Source organism: Podarcis pityusensis (genome assembly GCF_964106645.2).
Source record: "Podarcis pityusensis genome assembly, chromosome: 10".
Taxonomy (NCBI): domain Eukaryota; kingdom Metazoa; phylum Chordata; class Lepidosauria; order Squamata; family Lacertidae; genus Podarcis; species Podarcis pityusensis.
In genome coordinates this window covers 3,148,505-3,175,873 of record NC_138035.1, presented here as the reverse complement: position 1 = coordinate 3,175,873, position 27,369 = coordinate 3,148,505, and the positions used below count along the sequence as shown (strand labels likewise).

Genomic DNA, 27,369 nt, shown 5'->3' with positions numbered 1-27,369 from the left:
CCTCCTCCTCCTCTTTTTCTTCTTCTTCTTCTCCTTCCTCTTCCTCTTCTTCCTCTTCTTCTTCCTCTTCTTCCACTAAGCTCCTCTTCCTCTTCTTCTTCTTCGTCTTCTTAGCTCTTCTTTTTCCTCCTCCTCTTCTTCTTCTTAGCTCTTCTTTTTCTTCTTCTTCTTCTTCTTCTTCTTCTTCCTCCTCCTCCCTCCTCCTCCTCCTCCTCCTCCTCCTCTTCTTCTTCTTCTTCCTCTTCCTCTTCTTCTTCTTCTTCTTCCTCCTCCTCCTCCTCCTCCTCTTCTTCTTCTTCTTCTTCTTCTTCTTCTTCTTCTTCTTCTTCTTCTTCTTCTTCTTCTTCCTCTTCTTCTTCCTCCTCCTCCTCCTCCTCCTCCTCCTCCTCCTCCTCCTCCTCTTCTGCTTCTTCCTCTTCTATTACTGCTTCTGGATCAAGCCAAGGGCATTGCCCCGCAGTTCTCCCACAGGCCAGAATTGATCCGTGTGGCCTTTACAATATCCCACGGACCTTCCTGCTGCAAATAGAGCATAAAACAGTAAAGAGTGTCTTAAAAGCTACTTGGGAGCCGCCGGCATCTAGTCCACCATCCTGATCTTATGGGGCCCAACCAGATGCCTATTATAGGAAACCCTCAGGCAGAATTCAAGCACGACTGCGACACCCTCCCCGCCTGTGATTCCCAGCAATTGGCATTCAGATCATAGCCACTGTGGTTAGTTGGGAGCCATTAATAGTTGTCAAATCCTCTTTGAAAGCCATTCACATTGGTGGTCATCACTGCCTCCTGTGGCAGTGAGTTCCACAGTTTCCAGAGTGAGGTTGGTGGGGCAGTTAAAGGGGGAAGAATGAAAGCTTGACCACGATGAGAAGTCTATGGAGGGGCTGGTTTAAGATGGGATTCCTGTGCCAGGGAGAGGAGCGTGAGCTGAGCAACAGTGGCTTTCGAGAGACAGTGAAGTGGGCAGCGGGATGGATGAGTCCCCCAAGAAAGGGGTCTTGGGCATTGTTGGGAGTTGCAGGATCCTGTCTGGGCACCGTGTCAGGTGCAGTGGATGAGGCAGATATTTCGGGAGGGGGGAGCAATTGGGGATATGACTGGCAAGTAGCTTCAAAAATCAGAGGAAAATTCCAGGGATGAGTCAGGCCCCTTAGAAAGAAGGAAGGAAGGAAGGAAAAAGAAAGAAAGAAAGAAAGAAAGAAAGAAAGAAAGAAAGAAGAGACGGCTGGAGGACATGACTGACTTCCTCCCCCTTTGATACTCCCCCCGCCTTTTTTGCCAGATATTTTGCATTTTCTAGTAAATTGCTGCCTCTCCCTTTCTATCCAAATCAGGAACATTTAATTGCCGAAGGCTTCATGTGCAATTGTGGATTTCAGTCATCTAGCTAATTACTCTTAAGCAGCTCTTGATTATCATTAACATTTCCGTATTCAAATGTTACAATCAGGTTTGCTCACAATCGATGGGAGTTAAGGGCCATTTTTAACTAGGTCCCACGGACGTGGGGGTGTCACTGACTGGAGGGGGGGCGCAAACCTATTTGTCGCCCATAAGGAATGGAACAAAGGGTGGGGGACTCATTTGTATCTGTCCTAAAAACGCTGAGAGTATCGGCTGCTTCCAAGTAGTGTTTTAGACGCTCTCTGCTGTTTTATGTTCTCTTTGCGGCCAGAAAGAAGGTCCTTGGAATATTGCAAAGGTCACAGACCAGTTCTGGCCCATTCCTCTGGCTCTGGTTCTGACAGTAGTGCAAAACAGCTAGGGGGCATTGGGTTGGGCAAAGCAGGGGAAACTATAGAACCCTGTCTGGCTAGAACCGAAGTGGGTCAGGCATCCATCCTCCCCATGATAGGGGCAGCCACCCCTCTTCCAAGCTGCCTTTCACTCTGTGGGGAGAGCTGCCCCCCTCCCCTTCTCAAACCTGGGCGATATTCTGGTTCCACCTATACGTATTCTTTGCGTGTGTGTGGCACTGTGGTCTAAACCACTGAGCCTCTTGGGCTTGCTGATCAGAAGTTCAGCAGTTCAAATCCCTGCGATGGACTGAGCTCCCCTTGCTCTGTCCCTGCTCCTGCCAACCTAGCAGTTCGAAAGCACACCAGCGCAAGTAGATAAATAGATACCACTCCGGTGGGAAGGTAAACTGTGTTTCTTTGTGCTCTGGTTTCTGTCACGGTGTCCTGTTGCACCAGAAGCGGTTTAGTCCTGCTGGCCGCATGACCCGGAAAGCTATCTGTGGACAAACACTGGCTCCCTCGGCCTGAAAGGGAGATGAGTGCCACAACCCCATAGTTGTCTTTGACTGGACTTAACTGTCCAGGGGTCCTTTACCTTTTTAAAAAGGTCCAGTCATGACCGACTCTGGGGTTGCGGCGCTCATCTCGCTTTACTGGCTGAGGGAACTGGCGTACAGCTTCCGGGTCATGTGGCCAGCATGACTAAGCCAGAAGGTTGGCTGTTTGAATCCCCAGGACAAGGTGAGCTCCCGTTGCTTGGTCTTCTCCTGCCAACCTAGCAGTTCAAAAGCACGTCAAAGTGCAAGTAGATAAATAGGTACCGCTCCGGCGGGAAGGTAAACAGCGTTTCTGTGCACTGCTCTGGTTCGCCAAAGCGGCTTAGTCATGCTGGCCACATGACCCGGAAGCTGCACTCCGGCTCCCTTGGCCAATAAAGCGAGATGAGCGCTGCAACCCCAGAGTCGGCCATGACTGGACCTAATGGTCAGGGGTCCCTTTACCCTTCACCTTTACTACCTCCAGCCTAACCTGCCTCACAGGGTTGTCACTGAATTTGAAACTCAGTTGAGTAAATGTTGAGTGCAAGCAAAGCACAGTTTTCGTTTTCATCCTTTCTCTTCTTTTTGGGGTGTTTTTTTTTTTTTACCCCCTCCTGGGGTTTCTTGCAGGGGGAGGGAGGGGAACATGTACTCGTGCAAACCTCTGGGTTTCCCTGAGCATGCTGACGCCCCCCCCCCACGGAGTGGGTGGGGCTGGTTCTGGCTGCATAAGTACCAGTTGCCAAGCCTGAAGTTGGGAAAGAGCGGGGATTATAGCGATAGCATTTTGGCCCCCCTCATCCCAGAAGCTGCATCAATTGTGCTCCCTGCTGTCGTGCCGGCAGAGGAGCACGCGAGGGCCACACGATAAGCATGCCCAAGGGGCAGAGTCGGGTTTTCCGGCACAGCCTTCCTTTGACTGCGCCCCAGACTCTCTCTCTCCACGCCTGTCGCTGCACCATGAAATCCTTCATGTTCTCCTCCTGCAGATTTGCATTAAATCAAAAGGCTTTAAGGAGCTTGCTTAGCGGGGATTGTTTTGGGGAAGAAATTGGTTTTAAGGAGAGGTTTAACGATTCTTCTCTCTAATTGTTTGCGTTAAGCACTTTTAATGTGCAAAAGTGTTTTCCCCGGTTCGTGGTGTGTAGAAGGTCATTGCAATGCCTGTTTCCTCCAAATCCACAGGCGACTGAGAGCAAGGATCCATCCTGAGTCAAATGTTGCATGGAGATTTCTAGATCAGGGACCAAGGGGGCCATTCCTTATTACCGTAACATTTACAGTTTAATCCTTGTTGTGGTTTAGTCATTTAGTCGTGTCCGACTCTTCGTGACCCCCTGGACCAGAGCACACCAGGCACTCCTGCCTTCCACTGCCTCCCGCAGTTGGTCAAACTCATGCTGGTAGCTCCAAGAACACTATCCAACCATCTCGTCCTCTGTCGTCCCCTTCTCCTTGTGCCCTCAATCTTTCCCAACATCAGGGTCTTTTCCAGGGAATCTTCTCTTCTCATGAGTTGGCCAAAGTATTGGAGCCTCAGCTTCACGATCTGTTCTTCCAGTGAGCACTCAGGGCTGATTTCCTTCAGAATGGATCGGTTTGATCTTCTTGCAGTCCATGGGACTCTCAAGCGTCTCCTCCAGCACCATAATTCAAAAGCATCCATTCTTCGGCGATCAGCCTTCTTTATGGTCCAGCTCTCACTTCCATACATCACTACTGGGAAAACCATAGCTTTAACTATACGGACCTTTGTTGGCGAGGTGATGCCTGTGCTTTTTAAGATGCTGTTTAACCCAGGGGTCTCCAAACTAAGGTCCGCGGGCCGGATAAGGCCCAAGGGACTTGTTTATCTGGCCCGTGGTGACCCCCGCCACCCGCTGCCCGCTCTTACCAGCGCTGCGCTGCACGACTACCCACTTGTGGGTCGCAGGAGCACCGGAAATAGCTTGTGCGCATGTGCAAGCGTTATTTGCGCATGCGTTATTTCCGGTGCACATCCGGGTCAGAGGAGGCCCGTGCACATGCACACAAGCTATTTCTGGTGCTCCTCCGACCCAGAGGTGCGCCAGAAATAGCGTGTGCACACGCGTAGGGGCACATGCTCCCCCGCGCAATCAGTGCTGGAGACACAGGCCTGAGGCGCGGTAAGTTTGCTGACCCCTGGTTTAACCCCAACCTCCCTCCCTCCCAAAGGAGCCCAGACACCTTTCAACAGTACAACATCATAAAAAGTCAAAGGAATTGTCTGCAGGATGAGGCCAGTGGCCCACCTAATCCAGCATCCACTTCTCATAGGGTGGCACCAAATACCCGTGGGAAATCCCAATGGCACATGGGCATCCTCAGTTGGCGGAGCAATTTCCACATTAATTCCAACAGCGAACAAGGCCCTGACATGCTAACTAGTGATTTCATCTGAGCATGAGTTAATTTTAATCTGTTTAAACATTTTGACTTTTGTTTGTTTTTTTAAAGTAGGGTTGTAAATATTATTATTTGGGGGGGGGGTCATCTTTTTTGCAAACAACTTTGAGGTCGTCGTTGTTGTTTTACAATCAAGCAGTAATTAGATTTTATGTAAATAAATAAATTGAAAAGCAATCAATAAATACTACTACTACTAATAATAATAATAAAAATGCCAGCCAGCCCTCTGGTTGGTTCTGGGCAGTGGGACCATGGGTGTAGCCAGAGGGGTGCAGGGGGTGCAGCTGCCCCCCCCATTAATCAAGTAAATAAATTAAAAAACACTTAACTCAAGTAAATAAATTAAAAAACACTTGACCAATTGCATCACAGATAATTTGGTTCTGCCCCCTCCTAAAAAAGCCCGTGAGTAAATCAGGCATAGGCAAACTCAGCTGTTTTGGGACTACAACTCCCATCATCCCTGGCTAACAGAAGCAGTGGTCAGGGATGATGGGAATTGTAGTCCCAAAACATCTGGAGGGCCGAGTTTGCCTATGCCTCACCTAAATCCAGCACCCATAACGCTGTCCTGGATTCTGGTCCTTGTCTTCAATGAAGTGGTCTTGCTTAGTGTCCTTGTTTGAGAGCAGAGAGCCAAGTGCGAGTCTGTTCATTTCACGCCTCTCGGCTCTTATTTCTAGAGTTTTGTGAAAGGCACATGGGAGCCGTGCGGGCAGAGGTTTGGGGTGGCGCTTCTGGGTAGCACGAGAGTGCCATTCGCTTGCAAGCCCTTATGTATCAATAATAACCGCAACCCGTTAAGATGCTCAGGAAGGGCTGTGAGTTGCAAAACGGGAAGCTTGAGATAAACCTGTCATTTAAGTCTGCCTCTCTTTTTTCTTGGTGATTTGAAATCTCTGCTTTTGATTGCCTTGTTTCAGATCAATGTTGTGTGCACATTCACACATGCACAAACACTTGGCCTGGTCCTGTTTGCTGTCTGGCCTGCCAGACCATGAGCGCCCTCCTGCTGCCTCCCTATATAGAGCCTGGCTGCCTGTCTCTCTCTTCCCCGCCTGCCTGCCCATCCTCTCCTCCTCTTGTTCTTCTTCCTCCTCTCCTGTTCTCTCCATCCATCAACCCCAATCCCCGGTGCCTCCTTGACGGCTCCATTAAGTACCAGCTCAGCAGCGGCTAAATTTAGAAGTCGGGAAGAGAATGAGCCTTCTGGCTGCGGACAGCCCATAAATCCAGCTTCCGTCACGAAGTCACGCCGCTTCTATTCTCTTATCTGGAATGAGATCGATAGGAGCGTGCGTGTTTTTTCAAAGGAGAACCAAGTGCCCGGAGGCGAGAGGCAGGGAAGAGGGGCAGGAGGCAGAGCGGTGGAAGGAGAGGCAGGGAGCTTAACCTGGAAGGGGAGGGCAAAGAAAGGGGAGGCAAAACTCAGCACCAGCCCCTGCTCTCCTTCCTGCAGCGCTGCTGCCAACCCCTGCCAGAATCAGGCCCTCTGCCACCTCACCCGCTTCACAGTTCCTTGATGGACATTGTGTGGCACTAGCTGTTAGTACTGAATAATGTCCCCATTGGAGAGGCTAGCAAGGACTGGTCACTAAGGGCAGGTTGAAAGTATGGAGAATTCCTATTCTTTGGCGATCCCTCGTAGCCGAGTAAGATTGCCTTCCATAAACACGGTTTTAACAAGTGAGTAAGTGACTGTGGAGGGACGCAGGTGGCGCTGTGGGTAAAACCTCAGTGCCTCGCACTTGCCGATCATATGGTCGGCGGTTCGAATCCCCACGGCGGGGTGAGCTCCCGTCGTTCGGTCCAAGCTCCTGCCCACCTAGCAGTTCGAAAGCACTCTTAAGTGCAAGTAGATAAATAGGTACCGCTTTATAGCGGGAAGGTAAACGGCGTTTCCGTGTGCTGCGCTGGTGCTGGCTCGCCAGCTGCAGCTTCGTCACGCTGGCCACGTGACCCGGAAGTGTCTTCGGACGGCGCCGGCTCACGGCCTCTAGAGCGAGATGAGCACGCAACCCTAGAGTCGGACACGACTGGCCCGTACGGGCAGGGGTACCTTTACCTTTAAGTGACTGCGGAGGCCAATTCAGGATCCACATGTCCTTCCACAGTGGGGACATTGGTTTCCGGGCGGGAGTTGATCATGGTGTGGATTTGCCAAGCATGCCTTCCTCTTAGCACGTTTCTCCCTTGCGTCCTGAGTTTGAATGTCTTCAAAGCCCATGACACCTTTGGCAAAGGCTGTTCTCCAACTGGAGCAATCGCAGGCCAGTGTTTCCCAGTTGTCGGTGTTTATACTACTTTTTTTTTTTTATTTGCCTTGAGACAGTCTTTAAACCTCTTTTGTTGACCACCAGCATTACGCTTTCCATGTTTAAGTTTGGAATAGAGTAGTTGCTTTGGAAGACGATCATCAGGCATCCGCTCAACATGACCGGTCCAACGAAGTTGGTGTTGAAGAATCAACATAATTGAATCAACATAATATAATTGAGAATTATTATAATAATAACCACACACACACACACACACACACACACACTGTCAGGGGCACTTCTCAGCCAAAGGAATGTACACGGCATAGAGTTAGCTGTTTATTATCTAAAGCAGACACTTCAAATACCCCCCACCACACACATGCCAGACTAGCATCTAGACAGCTATTCCTTGGACTGTGGAGCAGTTACAGCAACTGGGGACCACTCCCCACCCCCATCAGTACACCTACCTTCCCCGAAGGGCATGCATGCAGCCAGAGACTGTGCCTAGGTGGAAACTTACTCTGCTCCCCACCTTTCACACACCTCCTGGTTCTGGGAGATGGTGGGGAAGTACCCGACCCTTCGCTTTCCTCCCCTGCCTCTTCCTCCTCTTCTTGCAACCCATCCTGCGCTCCACCCTCCAACTCTGAAGTTTCCTCTGACTCTGACTCTCGCCTTCTGGCCAGTACAGGTCCCCCTAAATCACTGTGCCCCTCTCCCCAGTCATACTCCAGCCCAGTTCCCCCAGTGTCCTGCCGCTCCCTGGCACTGGGTGGGTGGGAGGAGGGTGTAAGTTAGGGTGAAGGTGGAGAACCTGCACAGATCCTGCCCCTAAGAGTGAGAAGTGCTGGAGAAGGCATTCTGTTCTACCCTCCCTGACCCTTGACATATTCCTGGTGCTTCTTCATTCTCAAGTACCAGAATCATAAAGTTGACTTTTTGTGACGCTCCAAGGGAGAGTTTGGATGCCGGTCTGCATGGAAAACTGGCAGAAAGAAGCAGCTGTGACCTTGCCATGGACTCTGTGAGGTGCACAGTTTTAGATAAAGGATTCAGCCCTGCAGGAAATCCTTGCGGAAAGCAGGCTAGAAGTCACCAGCGACCATCAATTCCAAGCCCTCTGGACTGGTTGAACAGCTCAAAGCCTGTGCAAGGTGGGAGGGGTGGAGGAGAGCTACATAAACCTGTGGGGGGGGGGTGTCCCCTGTTGCTGCAACTGCTCCCTAGAGCCCCAACCTAGGAATTGCTGCCTAGACGCTGGTGGGCACATAAGCAGCTGTAGAAGCAACTGTGTTACCTTTGACAAGAAAGAGTTGCCCACCTGCCGTGCGCAATAGTGCCCTTGAGACCTCTTTGCAAAAAGGAAGAGGTCCCAATCTTGCAAAAGGCTCAGCTGACCAGGATCGGAATAAAGCCTTGCTGACTGAGGCTGCTATTTGCGCAGCGCTTCCTGTCTGCCTGCAAAGAAATCAGAATTGTGCAAATTGCAGGCAGGACGAACTTCACAGCCACTCGAGTTGGCTTGGCTTTGCAGGAGCCTTGCAGAACGTTCTGCAGGTCCAGCACCTTGTCAGGATTCTCAGGAGCAAGAGGCTCCCCCCACGGCGACCCTTGAGCTCCCTCTACCGGCTTCTCTTTACAGGAAGATCCCTTGCGGCGGTGACACCCGGAGTGTGTCATCTGGCTCGCTGCAAGATGCCACGACAGAGCAGCTGTTTCCAGCAACCTCTGGCCCCGCCCCACAAGCCACAACAGAGAAAGCCAAAGGGGCAGGTGGGAGCGGGAGGCCAAAGGCCAGCATTTGACCGGTGGAGGGCAGCGTAATAATCTGGCAGGCAAATGCGGCCAGGACCCTTGAGCCTGGAAGGCTGATGGGATATTCAACCTCTGTGCCACAAGGGAACAGGGGAATTCTGGGAAACCACAGAGCCCAGCAGGCCAAGCTCAGCTTTTCAGGGGCTTCGATGCAGACGGGAAGCAGATGAACTCCTGTGCCGACCCCTTCTTTGCTTTGCAGAAGAAGTCAAAGCACCCCAGTACAGTGGTGCCCCGCAAGACGAATGCCTCGCAAGACGAAAAACCCGCTAGACGAAAGGGTTTTCCGTTTTTCGATGCGCTTCGCAAGACGAATTTCCCTATGGGCTTGCTTTGCAAGACGAAAACGTCTTGCGAGTCTTGCGATTTTTTTCGCTCCCCCCCTTTTTTTCTAAGCCGCTAAGCCGCTAATAGCCTTTTAGCCGCTAAGCCTTTAATAGCCGCTAAACCGCTAATAGCGCTAATCCACTAATCCGCTAATAGGGTTGCTTCGCAAGACGAAAAAACCGCTAGATGAAGAGACTCGCGGAACGGATTATTTTCGTCTTGCGAGGCACCACTGTAGATGGTTCCCCTTCCAGGCTTTCCCCAGTTGGCTCTCAGGGCTGATAAATGTGATGGTGTGTCTGTCTCTCTCTGTGTGTGTAAATGGAAGGACCCCATCCATTTGTGTAGCCCGGTCTCTCTCTCTCTCTCTCTCTCTCTCTCTCTCTCTCTCTCTTAAATAGTTTTTATTAAGAATTTCAACATAACAAATTATCAAAACATATCATCTTCTTTTCATTCCCCCCCCATTTCCCCCTCCCTCACCCCAAAAACCTCTTACCCTCAAGGTTTAGTCAGAATCCCCTTTCTTGTAACTTGAAGCCATGGGTTCGAGTCCTACCCTCCAGAGCAGGAGAAAACGAGCGTGCTCCATCTTCCATGGGGCAGCCCTTGAGATATTTGAAGATCACAAGTCCTCTCAAGTCTCCTCTTTTCCAGGCTAACCATACCCAGCTCCCTCAATCATTCCTTATAATGCTTTGGTTTCCAGGCCCTTTGTTGTATTATAATTCTATGTGGTCAACAAAGGGCTTTTAAAAAACAACACTTACGGCTCTTACTACAAATGGTGGTTTGCATTTATTTCGCAGTTTGTAGGAAACCCTGACAATCGCGAATCACACATTTTTAAACAACGTCACACATAAAACGTAAAACACCTTGGGCATACATGTGTGTTTGCATACCCCTGATACCTATGTTTCATTGTTTGTGGCGCTCCAGAAAATGCGCATGAGGCCAGGAAGTCAGCTTATTGGGTCGTCCCCCCCAGCGACCATTTACTCCTGCAGAGTAAATGAAGCCTCAGAGAAAGGTTGTTGCTGTCTTTAGCATATGCGCCGCCGGGGTGGAAGGATCCGCCCAGCGCCCCCAAATTAACTTTTATTATGCTTATGTCAGACACCACGCTTACGCCTTATCTCTTATTTTCAAAAGAAGGGAGGGAAAAGAAACAAACTTTTTTATTTGCTCATTCATTTACATATACATACACACACACACACACACACACACACACATATATATATTCTGTATACACACACACACATAAATATATATGTTTTTTAACATATCATTTTCAACAATTATTAAACATCCTTTTATATCTTATACAGTTTTTTTGACTTCCTCAATCACATCTGAAAATTTCCCAATCTTTTTCACTTAATTTACATTTCTTACTTTCACTATTACATTTAAATATCATAACTAACGCCTCTCTTCTTTCTTTGCAATATTTCATATATTCCTCCTTACAAAACTTCTTGTAGTCCTACTAGCGTAATTTGTTGATTACAGTTGCTCTTCAAATAGTTCGCGTATTTCTTCCGATCTTCTGTAAATCTCTGGTCCCGCCGCTTTCGAATCCTTCCTGTCATTTTATCCGGTTCTGCGTAGTCCATTATTTTCGTCTGCCATTCTTCTTTCGTTGGAATTTCTTCTTGCTTCCATTTCTGGGCCAACAATACTCTTGCCGCTGTTGTTGCATATAAAAACAACTTAACATTCTGTCTATTAATGTCCTCACTTACCTGTATAATACCAAGTAAAAATGCTTCTGGTTTTTTAAAAAAATGTATATTCATTCATTTACAATACACTTATACTTAAGTATACAACACCACCACACTTAAGTATCATTTAAGCACCTACTTAGGAGAAACATCAGTCGTGTCAAAGGTGCCGCTGCCCCCGCTGCCGCATAGCAGCTCAATACAATATGTAACAAAATATTTTGATTTAAGAGTTTATTTCGTGTGCACGGCGCCGTTGTGAATGACAAGTGCCGTCGTTGAGTCTGAAGTGCCGCCGTTTTGAATGACAAGCGCCGCTGCTGGTGTGGCGCATCTTTGGTAAATGAGCGCACAAGGTCAAAAGTCCTTTAGTGAAACAGTAGGTATACATTTCGGTAATACCTAGGTATATATGTATTTTGTTTTTCTAGCGTGATCAAAATTATTTATTATTTCATAACAGGTAGATAGTTAAGAGCTTAGGCAGCTTCAGCGGTGGGCGGCGGGCGCCCCCCAGAATTCAGCACCCGGGTGCCCCACACCCCTTGCACCCCCAGGTAAAGATGGCCCTGGTTGCTGCCCTCAGCATCACTGCTGCTGCTAAGTTGTGCTGGAACAGGCACCATGGTCCTTCTTGGTCCAGGCTTGCCTTCCCCCACTCCGCAGCCTTTGGCTTGGAAAAGGTCACATGCCAGGAAAACGAAAGAAAACGTGATTGTGCCAAAATAGCCAATCTTCCCCGTGCCGGATGCAGAAAGCAAAGCCGTCCAGCCAACCGGCACTCTCTGTCGTCAATTCCTTGGCTCTCAGGGTCAGCTTCCTCCAGGGTCTCAGCAGCGAAGTCAAGCAAGAGATTCGCCAAGCATGGAAGGAAGAGGATCCGCGTGGAAGGCTTGGCCCTGCCCGACCCGCCGCTCCCCACCAGGAGGTCCTTCTCAGGACCAGGTAAACGGTCCAGGCCTTTGAGGCACAAGGGAGCAGAGCTGCATGGCCGGGGTCAAGGGCCGCACAGACGTCCCTTGAGTGCTCCTCTCACAAAGCACAGGGGAGGGCACCACGTCCGACACCCGTCCCCACAGCCTTCTGCACTCAGTAGCGTCTCTGGACTGCACGTTTGCAACCTCGGAAATCGGCCTTGCTGCTTCCGCTAATTTCACCGTTTCCCCTGGGATCTGGTCCACCGGATCTCGACCTGCACAGCACCCCACACCCTCTCCCCAAAGCACTTGGGCACTCGGCGTACTTCGGATGGGGTTTTGCTCCTGCATGCGACCTGGGCTCATTGAGGGAGGCCGGATTGCCTGTTGCACACCATGTATGAATGCACCACCGAGAGCGACAAAGACCGCAGCAGCATTGAGGGAAATACGGCGGCTAAAAAACCTCCCAGTGGCATAGAAAAGGGCCTGGCCCCTCAGCCAGCTAGAGTGATGCATGCAAGGAAAAGCCAAGTATCTGGATGATTTGGCTAGGCACTAGGACCCTGATAAGGTCCTGCATTTTCCCGAGGGGTCCAGCAATTGCCGTTTCCTCTGTGATACCACAAGTGTTATAATAATAATAATTTGTTATTTATACCCCGCCCACCTGGCTGGGTTTCCCCAGCCACTCTGGGTGGCTTCCAACCAAATATTAAAAACAATACAGCATCAGACATTAAAAACTTCCCTAAACAGGGCCGCCTTCAGTTGTCTTTTAAAAGTAAAATAGTTGTTTATTGCCTTGATATCTGCTGGGAGGGCGTTCCACAGGGCGGGTGCCACCACCGAGAAGGCCCTCTGCCTGGTTCCCTGTAACCTCACTTCTTGCAGCAAGGGAACCACCAGAAGGCCCTTGGCCCTGGACCTCAGTGTCCGGGCAGAACTATGGGGGTGGAGATGCTCCTTCAGGTATACAGTAGTTCAGTAGGTAAGCCACGACTACATACCCCATGAGCAGAAATAGTTCGCAAACCCCCTCCAGGCCACAAAATATTTCTGCACGCAGAGCTGTGGAATATGGGCCTCCTGCTACGTTTTTTGCTAGCATGGAGGGGAAAGGGGAAAAGCAGGTACAATTCAGCTACATATTACGTACACTTAACTTGGGCGATTTCAACCTTGCGTGGTTGAAGGCCAGCCTGTTGAAATTGCAGAAATTAAAGGCATGCTCAGTGCAGAAAGAGCTTTTAAGCTTTCTGCCTTGCTTACTGGGCTTCGAAAGAGTAAGGACAAGGGGGAAGTTTTTGAGTATATGCGTTTTTTGAGTCTGCACAGAACTCATGGAACCAAGCCCCCCATATGAGATGCAATTGTGGTAGATTTCATCCTCTCTTGGCGCGGTGTGGAAGGAAGCTGTCGCTCCTTGAAGCTGGAGGCGGCGATGCCCCTCCCCTTCTGCCCCAATGTCTTTTGTGCCCACCAAGCCTGGGCAGCTTTGAGCAGCAACCTGCCACATTCCTGCCCTTCCACTTGGCCACAGCTGCAGATACCTTCTCAGAACTGGCTGCCGTCTAACCTCACCTGCCCTCCCAGGACTGGCTGGTGCTGACCTCCATTTGGAACATCTGTTTGCTCAAAGGGCCGCTTATTATCGGAGATGCGGAGATGAGAGACCTGAGGGTAAGCAGGTTAAACACTTCAGAAGCAGTAGCCCAGGTGCTTTCTCCAGAGTAGGGGAAGTGCCCCACCTGCTGGTGGCGAGGGAGAATGGCACTTTCTCCGCTTGCAGTCTGGGGCCGGTCACTTTTGCCAGAGTTGCGTTTAGACTTTGCCAGGAAAGCTCTTGGCCTCAGAAACGCCACCCCAAAGGACTTTTGAGTCTGATGCTCCACGATGCCCCCGTGTTTCTCTGTGGCACAGAGGGCGAGGGCTGGAGCCATATTGTGCTTCGTCAACCGTTTCTCACAAGCTGAACTGCTCTCCTTCAAAAATGGCTCCTTCCCACGGAGCAAGCGGCCTGGATGCCATGGGCGAGTTCTGAGAGAAGGAAATGGGGATCTAGCAGGCTTCCATGCTGTGGCTTCAGAAACGGCCTCTTCCTGCCTGCCTGGACTCTGCATCGGTCAACAGCATCCTTCTTCCAGGAGCAGAAGAGGCCACCTCGCATCAGCCAAGTGAGGGATGAGAAGCAGCTCCCAAAACGAGATCGCTGAAGTCGGCCATGAATCCTCTCTCCTCCTCCTCACTTCTCCCAAACACCTGCTCCTTCCTGCCTTTCCATGATGATCCGAGCCACCCCTTTGCTGGAGACACTGGACAGCTGGCCTGCCAGAGAGGAAACTTAAGAGGCTTTTCTCACCGGTCCTTGATCCATCTTAGCTTCAGGACGGTCAAGAGAGGAAAAGGTAAAGCTTTTGGAGAGTGTCGAGGAGTCAGGGGGCTGTTGGTGAGGTCCTGCTCCAGGTCAACTCTCCTGTTCCATGTCTGCAGGCTACACATCAAAGACATCAACTTCCAGAGACTCGGTTGCAGCCTTTCTCAAGCTCCAGCTCATGGCTTGTGGGACTCCACTTCTTAGGGGTCCTGAGCGTTCTCCCAGCATTCCTGGTCCAGGCCAGACTCGCTTCCTTCCTTGGAGGGCACACACCACACCCACTGAGGTCAGCCACGCAGACAGATCCCTCTGGCTTAGCCTGGTGGCCGAACTTGGTGTAGCTTTCCTCAGGGAATCAACCTTCCAGGCGGCCCACCAATACTAACCATTTACTTATTTCTTTGCAGGGTTTATAAACCCATCCTTCCGAATTACCATGGCATTGTGCAGGGGGGGAATAAAAAGCAAAATGCAATGCAAAACAATACATTAAGCCCCCATGTAAAGCCAACAGGTGCAACATCAAAGAGTTTTGAGATTAAAAGTAGAAATTGTTGGTGCAAACCTAATATTCAGTTTGCCAATGACCCCTATCCCTTCCCTGCCTTTTTTTCTTCTTGCCTCATAGCTACCCTGGCACCATTGTGGTAGCAGCAGCCATCATGCTGGTTTAAAGGCCAGTTATAGTCCATGTGGATCTCTCTGGATGTGATCTCAATTTGGCCCCCTTTTGGCCAGATGGCAACATGCATCCCAGTAGTAGAAGCATGGGAGTTGGGTGCCCAAGGAAGTGGCCTTGCCAGTCCTTTGCCACATCCCTGGGGTTTCATCCCCTCCAGACACATCTCCCCACCTAGAATCATAGAATCATAGAATAGAATAGAATCATAGAATCATAGAGTTGGAAGAGACCACAAGGGCCATCGAGTCCAACCCCCTGCCAAGCAGGAAACACCATCAGAGCACTCCTGACATATGGTTGTCAAGCCTCTGCTTAAAGACCTCCAAAGAAGGAGACTCCACCACACTCCTTGGCAGCAAATTCCACTGTCGAACAGCTCTTACTGTCAGGAAGTTCTGTCCCTAGAATCTCCAGATGGACCTTCATAAACACCAAGAGCTTGGGATGAGCACATCCCATGGGAGGTGAAGGTAGGGAAGGGGTTGAAAGGTGCTTCCCGACTTTCAACGTCTCTGAGAAACATTTTCTCTTTCCTTCCAGAAACCCGAGAAGACAGGACCAAGAGGCTCTTCCGACACTACACTGTGGGCTCATACGACAACTTCACTTCTCACAGGTAAGGACCCTCCTGGCATATATTGGCTGCCCCACAGCTAGGATTTCCACGACAGGGAAAGGGAGGTCTGTGGGGCAATCGTGGGCTGGCAGAGCAGGTTTACTCCCGCAATGGTGGCAGGTGTGTGTGTGTCTGTGTGGAGCCTCGTGTGAATCTTGTTTCTGAGTTGGCAATCTTGCATTCCGCGGAGAAAGCTTTGTGGTGTGTACAAGAGAAGTCGTGTTTCCGAGGTGGCAGAGCTAACGTGGAGCACAGAATCAAAGTACCGTAGCGTCAGACATCTAGATCTACCACCTGCATTGCAACCCAAGATGCTCAAACCTGCTAGGACGTTCCAGGGGGGTTGGCATTGTGCCAACTCTAGGCTGGTGACACATGGTGGGGCATTCTTTGTGGCAGCCCCATTCTATTGTGCTTCATCCCCGATTTCACTCTATTGTCTCCCTCTCTGGCTACTTTTAGCTACTTTTTTGTTACTTCCTTTTATATCTCACCTTCCTTCTGTTAAGGAAAAAAATTCCTGGGTGAGAGACTACTCAACAACCCAGCTCATCGGGGTGCAAGTCCCCTGCGGGTCCATGCGGTCAGTAAAAGAAGAAAGCTCCAGCAAAGCAGCAGTCAGTAGACCATGATCTTTATTGTTGCGCAACAGGTCCCCACAGGAGTAAGAACCCCGAGTAAGGGGTGACCTCCTCTTTTAAAACTTCCCACAATATCCCAGAATACACTTTGAGCAGCATCACTGAGACATCATCACTACATCACTAGCATGTAACAATTGAGGAGGGGTATACAAGGGTGACACAAGGTCAACATTAAGTCACTTTATCAGACCCCTTTCCCAACACCTATTAAGTCTTGACTATGCTACCACTCAGTGGATTTGTAACTGGCTGACTGACCGAACCCAAAGGGTGCTCATCAATGGTTCCTCTTCATCCTGGAGAAGAGTGACTAGTGGGGTGCCACAGGGTTCGGTCTTGGGCCCGGTCTTATTCAACATCTTTATCAACGACTTGGATGATGGACTCAAGGGCATCCTGATCAAATTTGCAGATGACACCAAACTGGGAGGGGTGGCTAACACCCCAGAGGACAGGATCACACTTCAAAACGACCTTGACAGATTAGAGAACTGGGCCAAAACAAACCAGATGAATTTTAACAGGGAGAAATGTAAAGTATTGCACTTGGGCAAAAAAAATGAGAGGCACAAATACAAGATGGGGGGCACCTGGCTTGAGAGCAGAACATGTGAAAAGGATCTAGGAGTCTTGGTTGACCACAAACTTGACATGAGCCAACAGTGTGACGTGGCAGCTAAAAAAGCCAATGCAATTCTGGGCTGCATCAATAGGAGTATAGCATCTAGATCAAGGGAAGTAATAGTGCCACTGTATTCTGCTCTGGTCAGACCTCACCTGGAGTACTGTGTCCAGTTCTGGGCACCACAGTTCAAGAAGGACACTGACAAACTGGAACGTGTCCAGAGGAGGGCAACCAAAATGGTCAAAGGCCTGGAAACGATGCCTTATGAGGAACAGCTAAGGGAGCTGGGCATGTTTAGCCTGGAGAAGAGGAGGTTAAGGGGTGATATGATAGCCATGTTCAAATATATAAAAGGATGTCACATAGAGGAGGGAGAAAGGTTGTTTTCTGCTGCTCCAGAGAAGCGGACACGGAGCAATGGATCCAAACTACAAGAAAGAAGATTCCGCCTAAACATTAGGAAGAACTTCCTGACAGTAAGAGCTGTTCGACAGTGGAATTTGCTGCCAAGGAGTGTGGTGGAGTCTCCTTCTTTGGAGGTCTTTAAGCAGAGGCTTGACAACCATATGTCAGGAGTGCTCTGATGGTGTTTCCTGCTTGGCAGGGGGTTGGACTCGATGGCCCTTGTGGTCTCTTCCAACTCTATGATTCTATGATTCTATGATTCTAAGTCCCCATCACCGGAAGAACAATAAAACTTTTGACATCTCCTTGCCCTCAGGACTTGTCTGGAGATGGGCTTTCAGAACACCTGACTTGCTCAACTACCTCTGTGGATGTCCATTGTTGCCCCGTTGGTCACTCGCTGGGTGGGGAGCCGTGTTTGTCCTCTCATGCTGGGGGGATTATGGCGGGATGCCCTGTTCCTGCTGCCTACATGACTTCCTGCTTCCTGCGGACGGTCCGGGAATCAGCGTGTTATTACATGAGTAGAATATGTCCTTTTATTTAAAATGCATCTCTGGGTTATTTGTGGGGCCTGCCTGGTGATTTTACATGAGTAGAATGTGTGCCTTTATTTAAAACCAATCTCTGGGTTATTTGTGGGGCATAGGAATTCGTTCATTCCCCCCCCCAAAAAAAATATAGTCCAGCCCCCCATAAGGTCTGTGGGACAGTGGACTGGCCCCCGGCTGAAAAAGTTTGCTGACTCCTGGTTTAAATCCATTCGGATGTTATAGGGAAATCCTTGGGCTCACTTGGATGACCAAACAAAGACACCATCCAGGAATAGAGGAGCTAAACAGCAGCCGGTAGGCCTGGTCTTTATTCAAACAACTGTTGCAACAAGACTTCCACCCACCACATGGGAGAAGCAGGAAGGAACCCAGAACAAAGGATGGCTCCCACTTTTATCAGTTTTACAAAAATACAACACCCCTAAAATTACATCACGGATACATCACAAATGGTGAGGGTCTGGTGACAGAAACCTGAGCATCAGGTTGGTCTCCAACCTTCCCTTGACCTCCACCTCACACCCATTAAGTAAGAGGAAAGAAATATTTACAAGTTCCTGGTTTCCCAGGCCAAGTTAATCACACCTCTTTGTCCCACACCAAGAACCTAATCCTTTCCTGGGTGGTTTTCCCTTGTCCATGAAATGACTGCCTGTCTAACACCCATTTGCCAGGATGCCAGTGATTACCTCCTGTGTAAGAAGCTGCTGTCTATGTAATCCCAGGTTTCAGGGATTTTGGCTGCCCACACCCCAGACTCCCCACTTCATAAGCCATTCATTTCCTGAACAGAACAAAGTTGTTGTTGTTCTTTAATCGTGTCCGACTCTTCGTGACCCCCTGGACCAGAGCACACCAGGCACTCCTGTCTTCCACTGCCTCCCGCAGTTTGGTCAAACTCATGTTCATAGTTTCAAGAACACTGTCCAACCATCTCGTCCTCTGTTGTCCCCTTCTCCTCCTTCTCAATCTTTCCCAACATCAGGGTCTTTTCCAGGGAATCTTCTCTTCTCATGAGGTGGCCAAAGTCTTGGAGCCTCAGCTTCAGGATCTGTCCTTCCAGTGAGCGCTCAGGGCTGATTTCCTTAAGAATGGATAGGTTTGATCTTCTTGCAGTCCATGGGACTCTCCAGAGTCTCCTCCAGCACCATAATTCAAAAGCATCAATTCTTCGGCGCTCAGCCTTCTTTGTGGTCCAGCTCTCACTTCCATACATCACTACTGGGAAAACCATAGCTTGAACTATACGGACCTTTGTTGGCAAGGTGATGTCTCTGCTTTTTAAGATGCTGTCTAGGTTTGTCATTGCTTCTCTCCCAAGAAGCAGGCGTCTTTTAATTTCGTGACTGCTGTCACCATCTGCAGTGATCATGGAACCCAAGAAAGTAAAATCTCTCTCTCCCTTGGTAATGTGCAGCAGAGGCAGTGAGAACAGAATGGTACAGAGGCTCTCACCTTTTCAGGAAGTGGGAAGATGAGCAACATTAGGTCATGGTTTGGGGAAAGCTTCCAGGTGCTTGAAGAAAATGATTGCTTCACATTTCAAGAAGGGCGTTGCACAAGAAGGATTGGGGGTTGGACTAGATGGCCATTGGGGTCCCTGCCAGCTATGATTTTTGAGTGACTGTGCTGGAGAAGAGCTGCTTAGCTCCTGTTCTCTCTTCTCTCAGCTATTCCACCCAGTGCTCATCAGCTGATAGGCAGGGGTTAAATCCTGCTCTGCTTCACTGTACACCCCTCTTCCCCTCCTGGGAACAGCTGAGCATAAGGCTGTTTGGAAGCCCTTTTGCAAACAGTCATACTGCACTGCACTTTCAACCTCTGGTTTTCAGGCTCTCAAAGAGCAGGGTGGGGACCTTTTTTTGCAACAGGACTTTGAAACAGCCTTTCGTGATGCTTTGAAGCCGCTTCCGCTGAGGTGTTAAAAGAGGATTGGACTTGGACATTGGACATGGAGGAGAAGCCTATTGATGGCTACTATGTTTCACCTCCACAGCTGGAGGCGGCAAAGCTCCCAAATACCAGTTGCTGGGAGAGTTGCTCTCGTGTTCAAATCCTGCTTGTGGGTTTCTCATTTGGGCATCTGGTTGGTCCCTGTGAAAACAGGGTGCTGGAGAAGATGGGTCATTGCCCTGATCCATGCCATTTTTTTGTTCTGGAAGTCTTTCTGCATGATTGCCACTCTAAGGTTTGGGGAAAACATCGAGACCGAAGAACCCAGGAGTCCACAAAGGAGGGAAGCCCTCTGTTCCTTTTATGCAGTTGATAAGTCTCAGTCTGGCTGACGGACGGGCGGAAGCGATCTGAGATCAGGCCTGGAAATGAAGGCGCTGGGAATAAGCAGATAATTTAGGGATTGTTTTGACTCAATCAGGAGGCTTAGCTCTCCAGGAGGAGAGATTAAAGGAGTGACTGTTCACGGGGCCATCTGGATGGAGCTGGGCTCGGGAGAGGGGGAGGAAGGAGAGAGCAACAGCCTCCGGGTCCTCACCACCAGTCAGCAGACAGTAGGCTTACTCTCGTGTCACTGGGTTAGTGGCAGGCCGTGGATGGCTGGTTTCTTGCATTCTGGTGTGTCAGGTTTACTCTTGAGTCTTTTCTTCTCCCGAAGATATCCCTCAAGGTAGCGGGTGCTGTAGCTGTGCCGATATAGCTTGCTTTCCATTTGCTGGTCTCCAAAGTGCCTGGGCTCCCATTTCCTGCTCCGTCCCCCAGTGCGCATCCCACAGGCACAGGTTTCAATCCGTCGTTTCGGTCCCTGAGCTTCCTCGCCATTTCCACCATGGAAAGCCGATACAGAAAGTCCATACCAATTCATTTGTGTTCATCGCCGGCTTCTTCGAGCAAAGCAAGGATGGAGGTCACCAGAGCGAAACTCCCGCAATCGCACACATGCAGCTGCCTTGTTGGAAGAGAATGACTTCTGCTAAAAGCCCATTAAAGCACCTAAAAGGCTTGTGGGCTCAAGGTGGCCCTCCAGGCTCCTCTGTGTGGCCCTTGGAATTCTCCCCAGGCCACTCCCCTCCCTCCCTGCCCCCTGCCTTGCTCTTTCCTTTTCTTTTTTTTTAATATACAGTGCTACTTGTGGATGCCAACTCAGCATAATCCATCAATTTCATCTGCCACTCCTCTTTTGTTGGTAATTCTTCCTGCTTCCATTGTTGGGCTAATAGTATTCTTGCTGCAGTTGTCGCATATAAAAACAATTTTTTATCATGCTCATGAATCTCTGTAACTATAATACCAAGTAAAAGGGCTTCTGTTGTTGTTTTTTACAAATGTATATTTCAACATTTTTAAAATCTCATTATAAATCATTTCCCAGAAGTCCTTCACTTTCTTACATTCCCACCACATATGGTAAAAGGTACCTTCTTTTTCCTTACATTTCCAACATTTATTATTTGTTTTATACATTTTAGCTAATTTCACTGGTGTTATATACCATCTGTACATCATTTTCATTATATTTTCCTTTAAAGCACTGCACTGCCTTGCTCTTTCCTTGGCTAAAATGTGCCTTTTGTCAGGAGTTCAGCCCACACTCGAGTAGGACCCTGGCAGAGACACCTGCCCGACTGGCATGTTCTCTCCCTCCTGGTCAATTGTTCAGGAGCTTCAAAAGCTTTCTTCTGCCCGAACATCACAGCGACCGATGCCAACCGAAACTGGCACACTTTGGGATCCACAGAGTTTGTGCACCTTGCATGACAGACCTCAGCAACTCAGCATTTTGGCTAATCTACTTTATTTACATATAAACACACACGGAGCACTGCAACATGGCTCCCTCTCTCTCTAGCATCACACAGCAAAGAGAAAGAACAAAGGACAATGGTCCCACTTCACGGAACACAGGAACACAAACATCCTGTCTCCATCACTTCCCACTCTGTGGAGTCAAAACATACACCGTCATGTGAAAGACAACAATCCCATGACTGCAATCACGGAGCAGGAATTCTAACACCTTTCGACTTTGCTCCTGCTTCGTGTTCACCTGGATGGGGGAGTTAAACAACCTTTGGGGCTCCACCTACTCTTGCTCCCTGCTCACCTCTGGCAGGTGGAAAACAGGTGCTCCCATAGGCCTTTCCTTGGAGCTTGAGAGGAGCTGTCTTTCAACTGGACAGCTGCTCCCTACATCTTTCCCATGTCTGAACCCCCTGAGGATGCTTGCCGTCTCCAGCCGTTACCTGGGAGTTTTGGAGCGTCTTCTGTGCCATCTTTACTTGGCGGGTGCTCGGTTGTGTGGCAGGGCTGGTGCTTGGGAGGGTGTTTTGGTGGATGCCAAGTGTAACCTGCGCTTCTGGGCCTATGGCAACAGGTCTCCTGGGTGCCCCAGGTGGTTGGCGTGTGTTTCTGACCATACATATGTCACAGAAATAAATATAGCGAGGACCCAGGTAAGGGTCGTCTCTCTGTTGCAGTGTTTTTAGGCCACCCATATTTGTCTGTGTAGATGTTCTCTGTTTTCCTGGTGCCTGTGTGGCTTCTTTGAGTCTAATAATAATAATAATAATAATAATAATAATAAATAATTATTATTTATTTATTTATACATACATGCATATGTACATACCCCTCCCATCTGGCTGGTTTTCCCCAGCCACTCTGGGCAGCTTACAGCATATATAAAACATAATAAGTTATGGTGTTATCAACCAGGGAGGAAAACAACAACAACAACAACAACAACAACAACAACAACAACAACAACAACTTATTTATACCCTGCCCATCTAGCTGGGTTTCCCCAGCCACTTTGGGCGGCTTTCAGCAGAAAATTAAAATACAATGAGTCATCAAATATTAACAGCTTCCCTAAAGAGAGCTGCCTTCAGATGTCTTCTAAAAGTCAGGTGATTGTTTATTTCCTTGACATTGATGGGAGGGCGTTCCACAGGGCAGGTGCCACCACCAATAAGGCCCTACGTCTGGTTCCCTGTAACCTCACTTCTCGCAGTGAGGGAACCATCAGAAGGCCCTCAGAGCTGGACCTCAGCATCCAGGCAGAACGATGGGGGTGGAGACGCTCCTTGAGGTATACTGGGCTGAGGCCATTTAGGGCTTTAAAGGTCAACACCAACACTTTGAATTGTGCTTGGAAACGTGCTGGGAGCCAATGTAGGCCTTTCAGGACCGGTGTTATATGGTCTCGGCGGCCGCTCCCAGTCACCAGTCTAGCTGCCGCATTCTGGATTAGTTGCAGTTTCTGGGTCACCTTCAAAGGTAGCCCCACGTAGAGCGCATTGCAGTAGTCTAAGCGGGAGATAACTAGAGCATACACCACTCTGGTGAGACAGTCCATGGGCAGGTAGGGCCTCAGCCTGCGTACCAGGTGGAGCTGGTAAACAGCTGCCCTGGACACGGATTTGACCTGCACCTCCATGGACAGATATGAGTCCAGAATGACTCCCAGGCTGCGCACCTGGTCCATCAGGGGCACAGTTGCCCCATTCAGAACCAGGGAGTCCTCCACTCCTGCCTGCCCCCTGTCCCCCAAAACAGTACTTTTGTCTTGTCAGGATTCAACCTCAATCTGTTAGCCGCCATCCATCTTCCAACCGCCTCCAGACACTCACGCAGGAACTTCACCGCCTTCACTGCTTCCGATTTGAAAGAGAGGTGGAGCTGGGTATCAGAAGAAACAGCATAATGCACCAGCAGCAGTGCAGCCAAATGCCTTCCTCTGCCCCACCTGCAGCAAAACCTGTCTCTCCCCTGTTGGTATCTGCAGCCACAGCAGGCGGTGCAAGCTCCCAACCCTTTGACTTCACCCCAAGGTGCTCTCCTCCATCGTCTCCCGAGACAGACGGATGTCGGCCGTTTGCTCAGAGCTGCCTTTGCCAACCAGTGGTAATTTTAGCCCCCGAACATCTGGAGGGTGTCAGGTTGGAAAAGCCTTGTTCAGAACTCTGTGATTCCTGCATTGCAGGGGGTTGAGCTGGATGACCTTTGGGGTTCCTTCCAACCCTACAATTCTGTGATTCTCTGAATCTGTGAAGCAGTACCAGGTCTGCAAGCTCTGGTCTGCTCTTGACTTTGGCCTTTGCTCTCTATTCTTCCCCCTCATCAGGGTGGATTTGATTTAAATGAAATCAGTTTAAATCACTAGTCAATAAGACTTGATTTGAATCTTTTTTATTTTTTTACGGAAAGTCTCATTCTTGCTGGTATCACCTTAATATTTACAACCAGATGAAGGTTTCGTTTTTGGAATAATCAATTTTCAGAGTAGTTTTTACCGTTATATCAAAAATTACTGATTTGGTTATACTATTAGAAATACATAGGCACATAATTATGAAATCGTTGGGAGGTTTGATAAGTGAACTGTTTATATTTGGACAACTCTTCTGCTGTGCTTTATTGGCAGGAGAAAAATAATCATTTCCTTAATAACAATTTAAACAATTTATTTAACTGAAACAATAACATAATAGCATATGTATCCATGTTTGTTAACTGATGTGGTTAAACAATTAAAAAATAAAACTTAGACTGAGTTTTAGCCCATATGAAAACTTAAAACAAATCCTTATTTCCTGATGAATAGCCTTTGGACTTTAATGTAACTTCAATAGAAAACTATCTTTAGAAAGATTTTTCCTCCGAGAGCATTTTATTTTAAAAATCTGATTTAAATTTTAAAAAAATCTGATTTAAATCAAAGAAATCCGATTTAAATCAAAGAAATCCGATTTAAATCAAAGAAATCCAATTTAAATAATTAAAAAATCTGATTTTTATTTTAAAAAATCATTGATTTTTATCCACCCTGCCCTTCCTCCCAAGAGGAAGAGCTATAGCTCAGCGGTCAGGCATCCGTTCAGTCCCCAAAAGCATCTCTAGTCAGGGCTGGGAGAGACTTCTTGAGTCTGAAACCCTGGAGAGCCATTGCTGTCCGTCTGTGCAGATAGCAAAGTCTTAGATGAAGGCGCTTGCTACATTCCTCCGTTTGAGAGCAGCGCCTCTTCCTTCCTCCACAGGCTCCTCCTTTGTCAATTTCCTCTTCTCCCTCTGCTTCTCTGATCCTTGAAGTGCTCTGGCGTGGTTTCCACGGCAACCGATATGTCAGCGTAGACTAGCATTTCCCCCCCCAAAAAACACAGCTTCAAGTCAACTGAGGCTGGAGTTGAAGGCAGCTGTGGGGTGATCTGCCTGTTCTAGCAAGAGCGGAAGGGCAGGATCCAGGCATCAAACCCTCCATCCCACCTGGGACCTCCCAGATCTTCTGGACCACAGCTCCCATCATTAGCCTCGGCCAGCGGTGGGCATTTGTGGTCCAGAACATCTGGAAGACATCTGGTTGGGGAAGGTTGGGCTTGGTTATGGGGAAATTTCATTTGGTTCGGGATCATTAGAGGGTCAGAGCCCTTGACCCCTGCACTCTCTTTTTCTTTTTCCAGCAGGGATGGGTATCATAGAATCATAGAGTTGTAAAGTTGTCAGGGACCCCCAAAGGTCATCCAGCCCAACCCCCTGCACTGCAAGCTTCACAGCTTAATGTGGATCATCTCTCTGTAGTGATGTAGGGATCTAGGAAAAGGTGAACAGGTTCTTTTTTATTGTTAACTGACTTGGGAATTATTATTATTATTATTATTATTATTATTATTATTATTATTATTATTAATTTGTACCCCGCCTATATGGCTGGGTTTCCACAGCCACTCTGGGCAGCTTCCAACAGGAGGTTAAAAATACATTAAAACATCAGTCATTAAAAGCTTCCCTGCCTTCAGATGTCTTCTAAAAGTCAGGTAGTTGTTTATTTCCTTGACATCTGATGGGAGGGCGTTCCACAGGGAGGGCACCACCACCGAGAAGGCCCTCTGCCTGGTTCCCTGTAACCTCACTTCTCACAGGGAGGGAACCGCCAGAAGGCTCTCGGAGCTGGACCTCTGCATATGGGCTGAATGATGGGGGTGGAGACACTCCTTCAGGTATACAGGGCCGAGGCCGTTGAGGGCTTTCAAGGTGAGCACCGACACTTTGAATTGTGCTTGGAATCGTATTGGGAGTCAATGTAGGTCTTTCAGGAAATGGTTTTGAAAAGCAAAACATCAATTGATGGATTGGTTGGAAGCTTGGGAAACTGGCGGTCACTTTACAGACCTCCCCACCAGCAGAACTGCTGAAGGGCATTTGTGTGTTTGCTGCAGCCCCAGTTACCTCCTAGGCATGTACAGAGGCAGCAAACAGACTGTGAATTACGGATCACAATTTTTGCACAGCCTCTTCCTTCAAACCTCTTCAATGTGCCTTCTGAATATTATTGCTGTTGTTATTGTTATTCAGCAAAACTGAAACCATGCAGAATAGGCGCTCGTAGCAAAGACCCATTTACCCAGCTGTGAAAAAGAACAAAAATAATTTCAGTTGCTTCCGGAAAGTGCAGACAGGAGGCACATGCTTTATCTTGAATGGACTGTGTACCGTTCTGGTTGCCTCTGCTCAAAAAGGATATTGCAAAGTTGGAAAAGGGCAAGCAAAATTATCAAGGGGGTTGCAGCATTAGGGAAAAGGCGAGTAAGGGGCAACATGATAGAAATTTATAAAAGTATACATGGCATGCAGAAAAAGGAGAGAGAGACCCACCTTCTCTTTCTCATAATATTGGAACCCAATAGTCTTCTTCTTTGGCGTTCACTTGTAGCCAAGTATCTTCCATGAACACAGTCTTAAAAGTGAGTCCGTAAGTGACTGTGGAGGCCAATTCTGGATCCACACATCCTTCCACAGTGGGGACATTGGTTTCCAGGCGGGAGTTGATCCCGGTGAGGATTTGCCAAGCATGCCTTCCTCTTAGCACATTTCTCCCTTGCGTCCTGAGTTTGAGTGTCTTCAAAGCCCCTGACACCTTTGGTCAAGGCTGTTCTCCAACTGGGGCGCTCGCAGGCCAGTGTTTCCCAGTTGTTGGTGTTCATACTACATTTTTTAAGATTTCCCTCGAGAGAGTCTTTGAACCTCTTTTGTTGACCACCAGCATTACGCTTTCCCAATAATATCCCAATAGTATCATCCAGGGAACCTGAATGTTGGAAAATTCAGGACAGATTTTAAAGAGTCTTTCTTTACGCAGCACATGTTAAACTATGGAACTCCCTGCCACAGGAGGCAGTGATGGCCACAAACTTGGATGGCTTTGAAAGAGTATTAGGCAAATTCCTGGAGGAGGGAGAGGGCTATCAGTGGCTACCAGCCCAATCAGAGGCAGCAATGCTGGAAACCACAGGTTGGGAAGAGGGGTCTTGTGCAGAAATCCTGCTTGCTGGTTTTGCTGTGGGGCATCTGGTTGGCCTGTGATCAGGTTGCCCCAAAGGCCGAAGATTTGAAGAAAACAAGAGAAATCAATGGATCGCCCTTAGGAGTCTTGCAAGGCTTGGAGGTGACTGCTGGCTTGGCCACGGACTGTGGAAGGAGAACGGAGGGGTCTTGGGTCTGCGAAGACCTTGGGCTGCAATAGGCCTGAGTTTGTTCCTGTCCTAAGGCCCTGTCTCTTTTAGAAGGGACACGGGTGGTGCTGTGGTCTAAACCACTGAGCCTCTTGGGCTTGCTGATCAGAAGGTCGGCGGTTCGAATCCCCATGACGGGGTGAGCTCCTGTTGGTCTGTCCCAGCTCCTGCCACCCTAGCAGTTTGAAAGCACACCAGTGCAAGTAGATCAGGGGTAGGCAAACTAAGGCCTGTGGGC

General features: G+C 48.9%; 1 protein-coding gene across 10 annotated transcripts in view; it reads left to right on the top strand.

Moving 5' to 3' along the window:
• Positions 1-27,369, top strand: part of SHANK3 (SH3 and multiple ankyrin repeat domains 3) — a 447,259-nt gene that overhangs the window by 323,162 nt on the left and 96,728 nt on the right. For all 10 annotated transcript variants that reach the window (XR_013990995.1, XR_013990996.1, XM_081022613.1 and 7 more), the window contains one exon: positions 15,367-15,442. Coding sequence is in view for 8 of the 10 variants with exons in the window: in XM_081022613.1 (XP_080878739.1) it covers positions 15,367-15,442 (76 nt within the window). In the remaining 2 variants the exon portion in view is untranslated. The remainder of the gene's footprint in view (positions 1-15,366; positions 15,443-27,369) is intronic.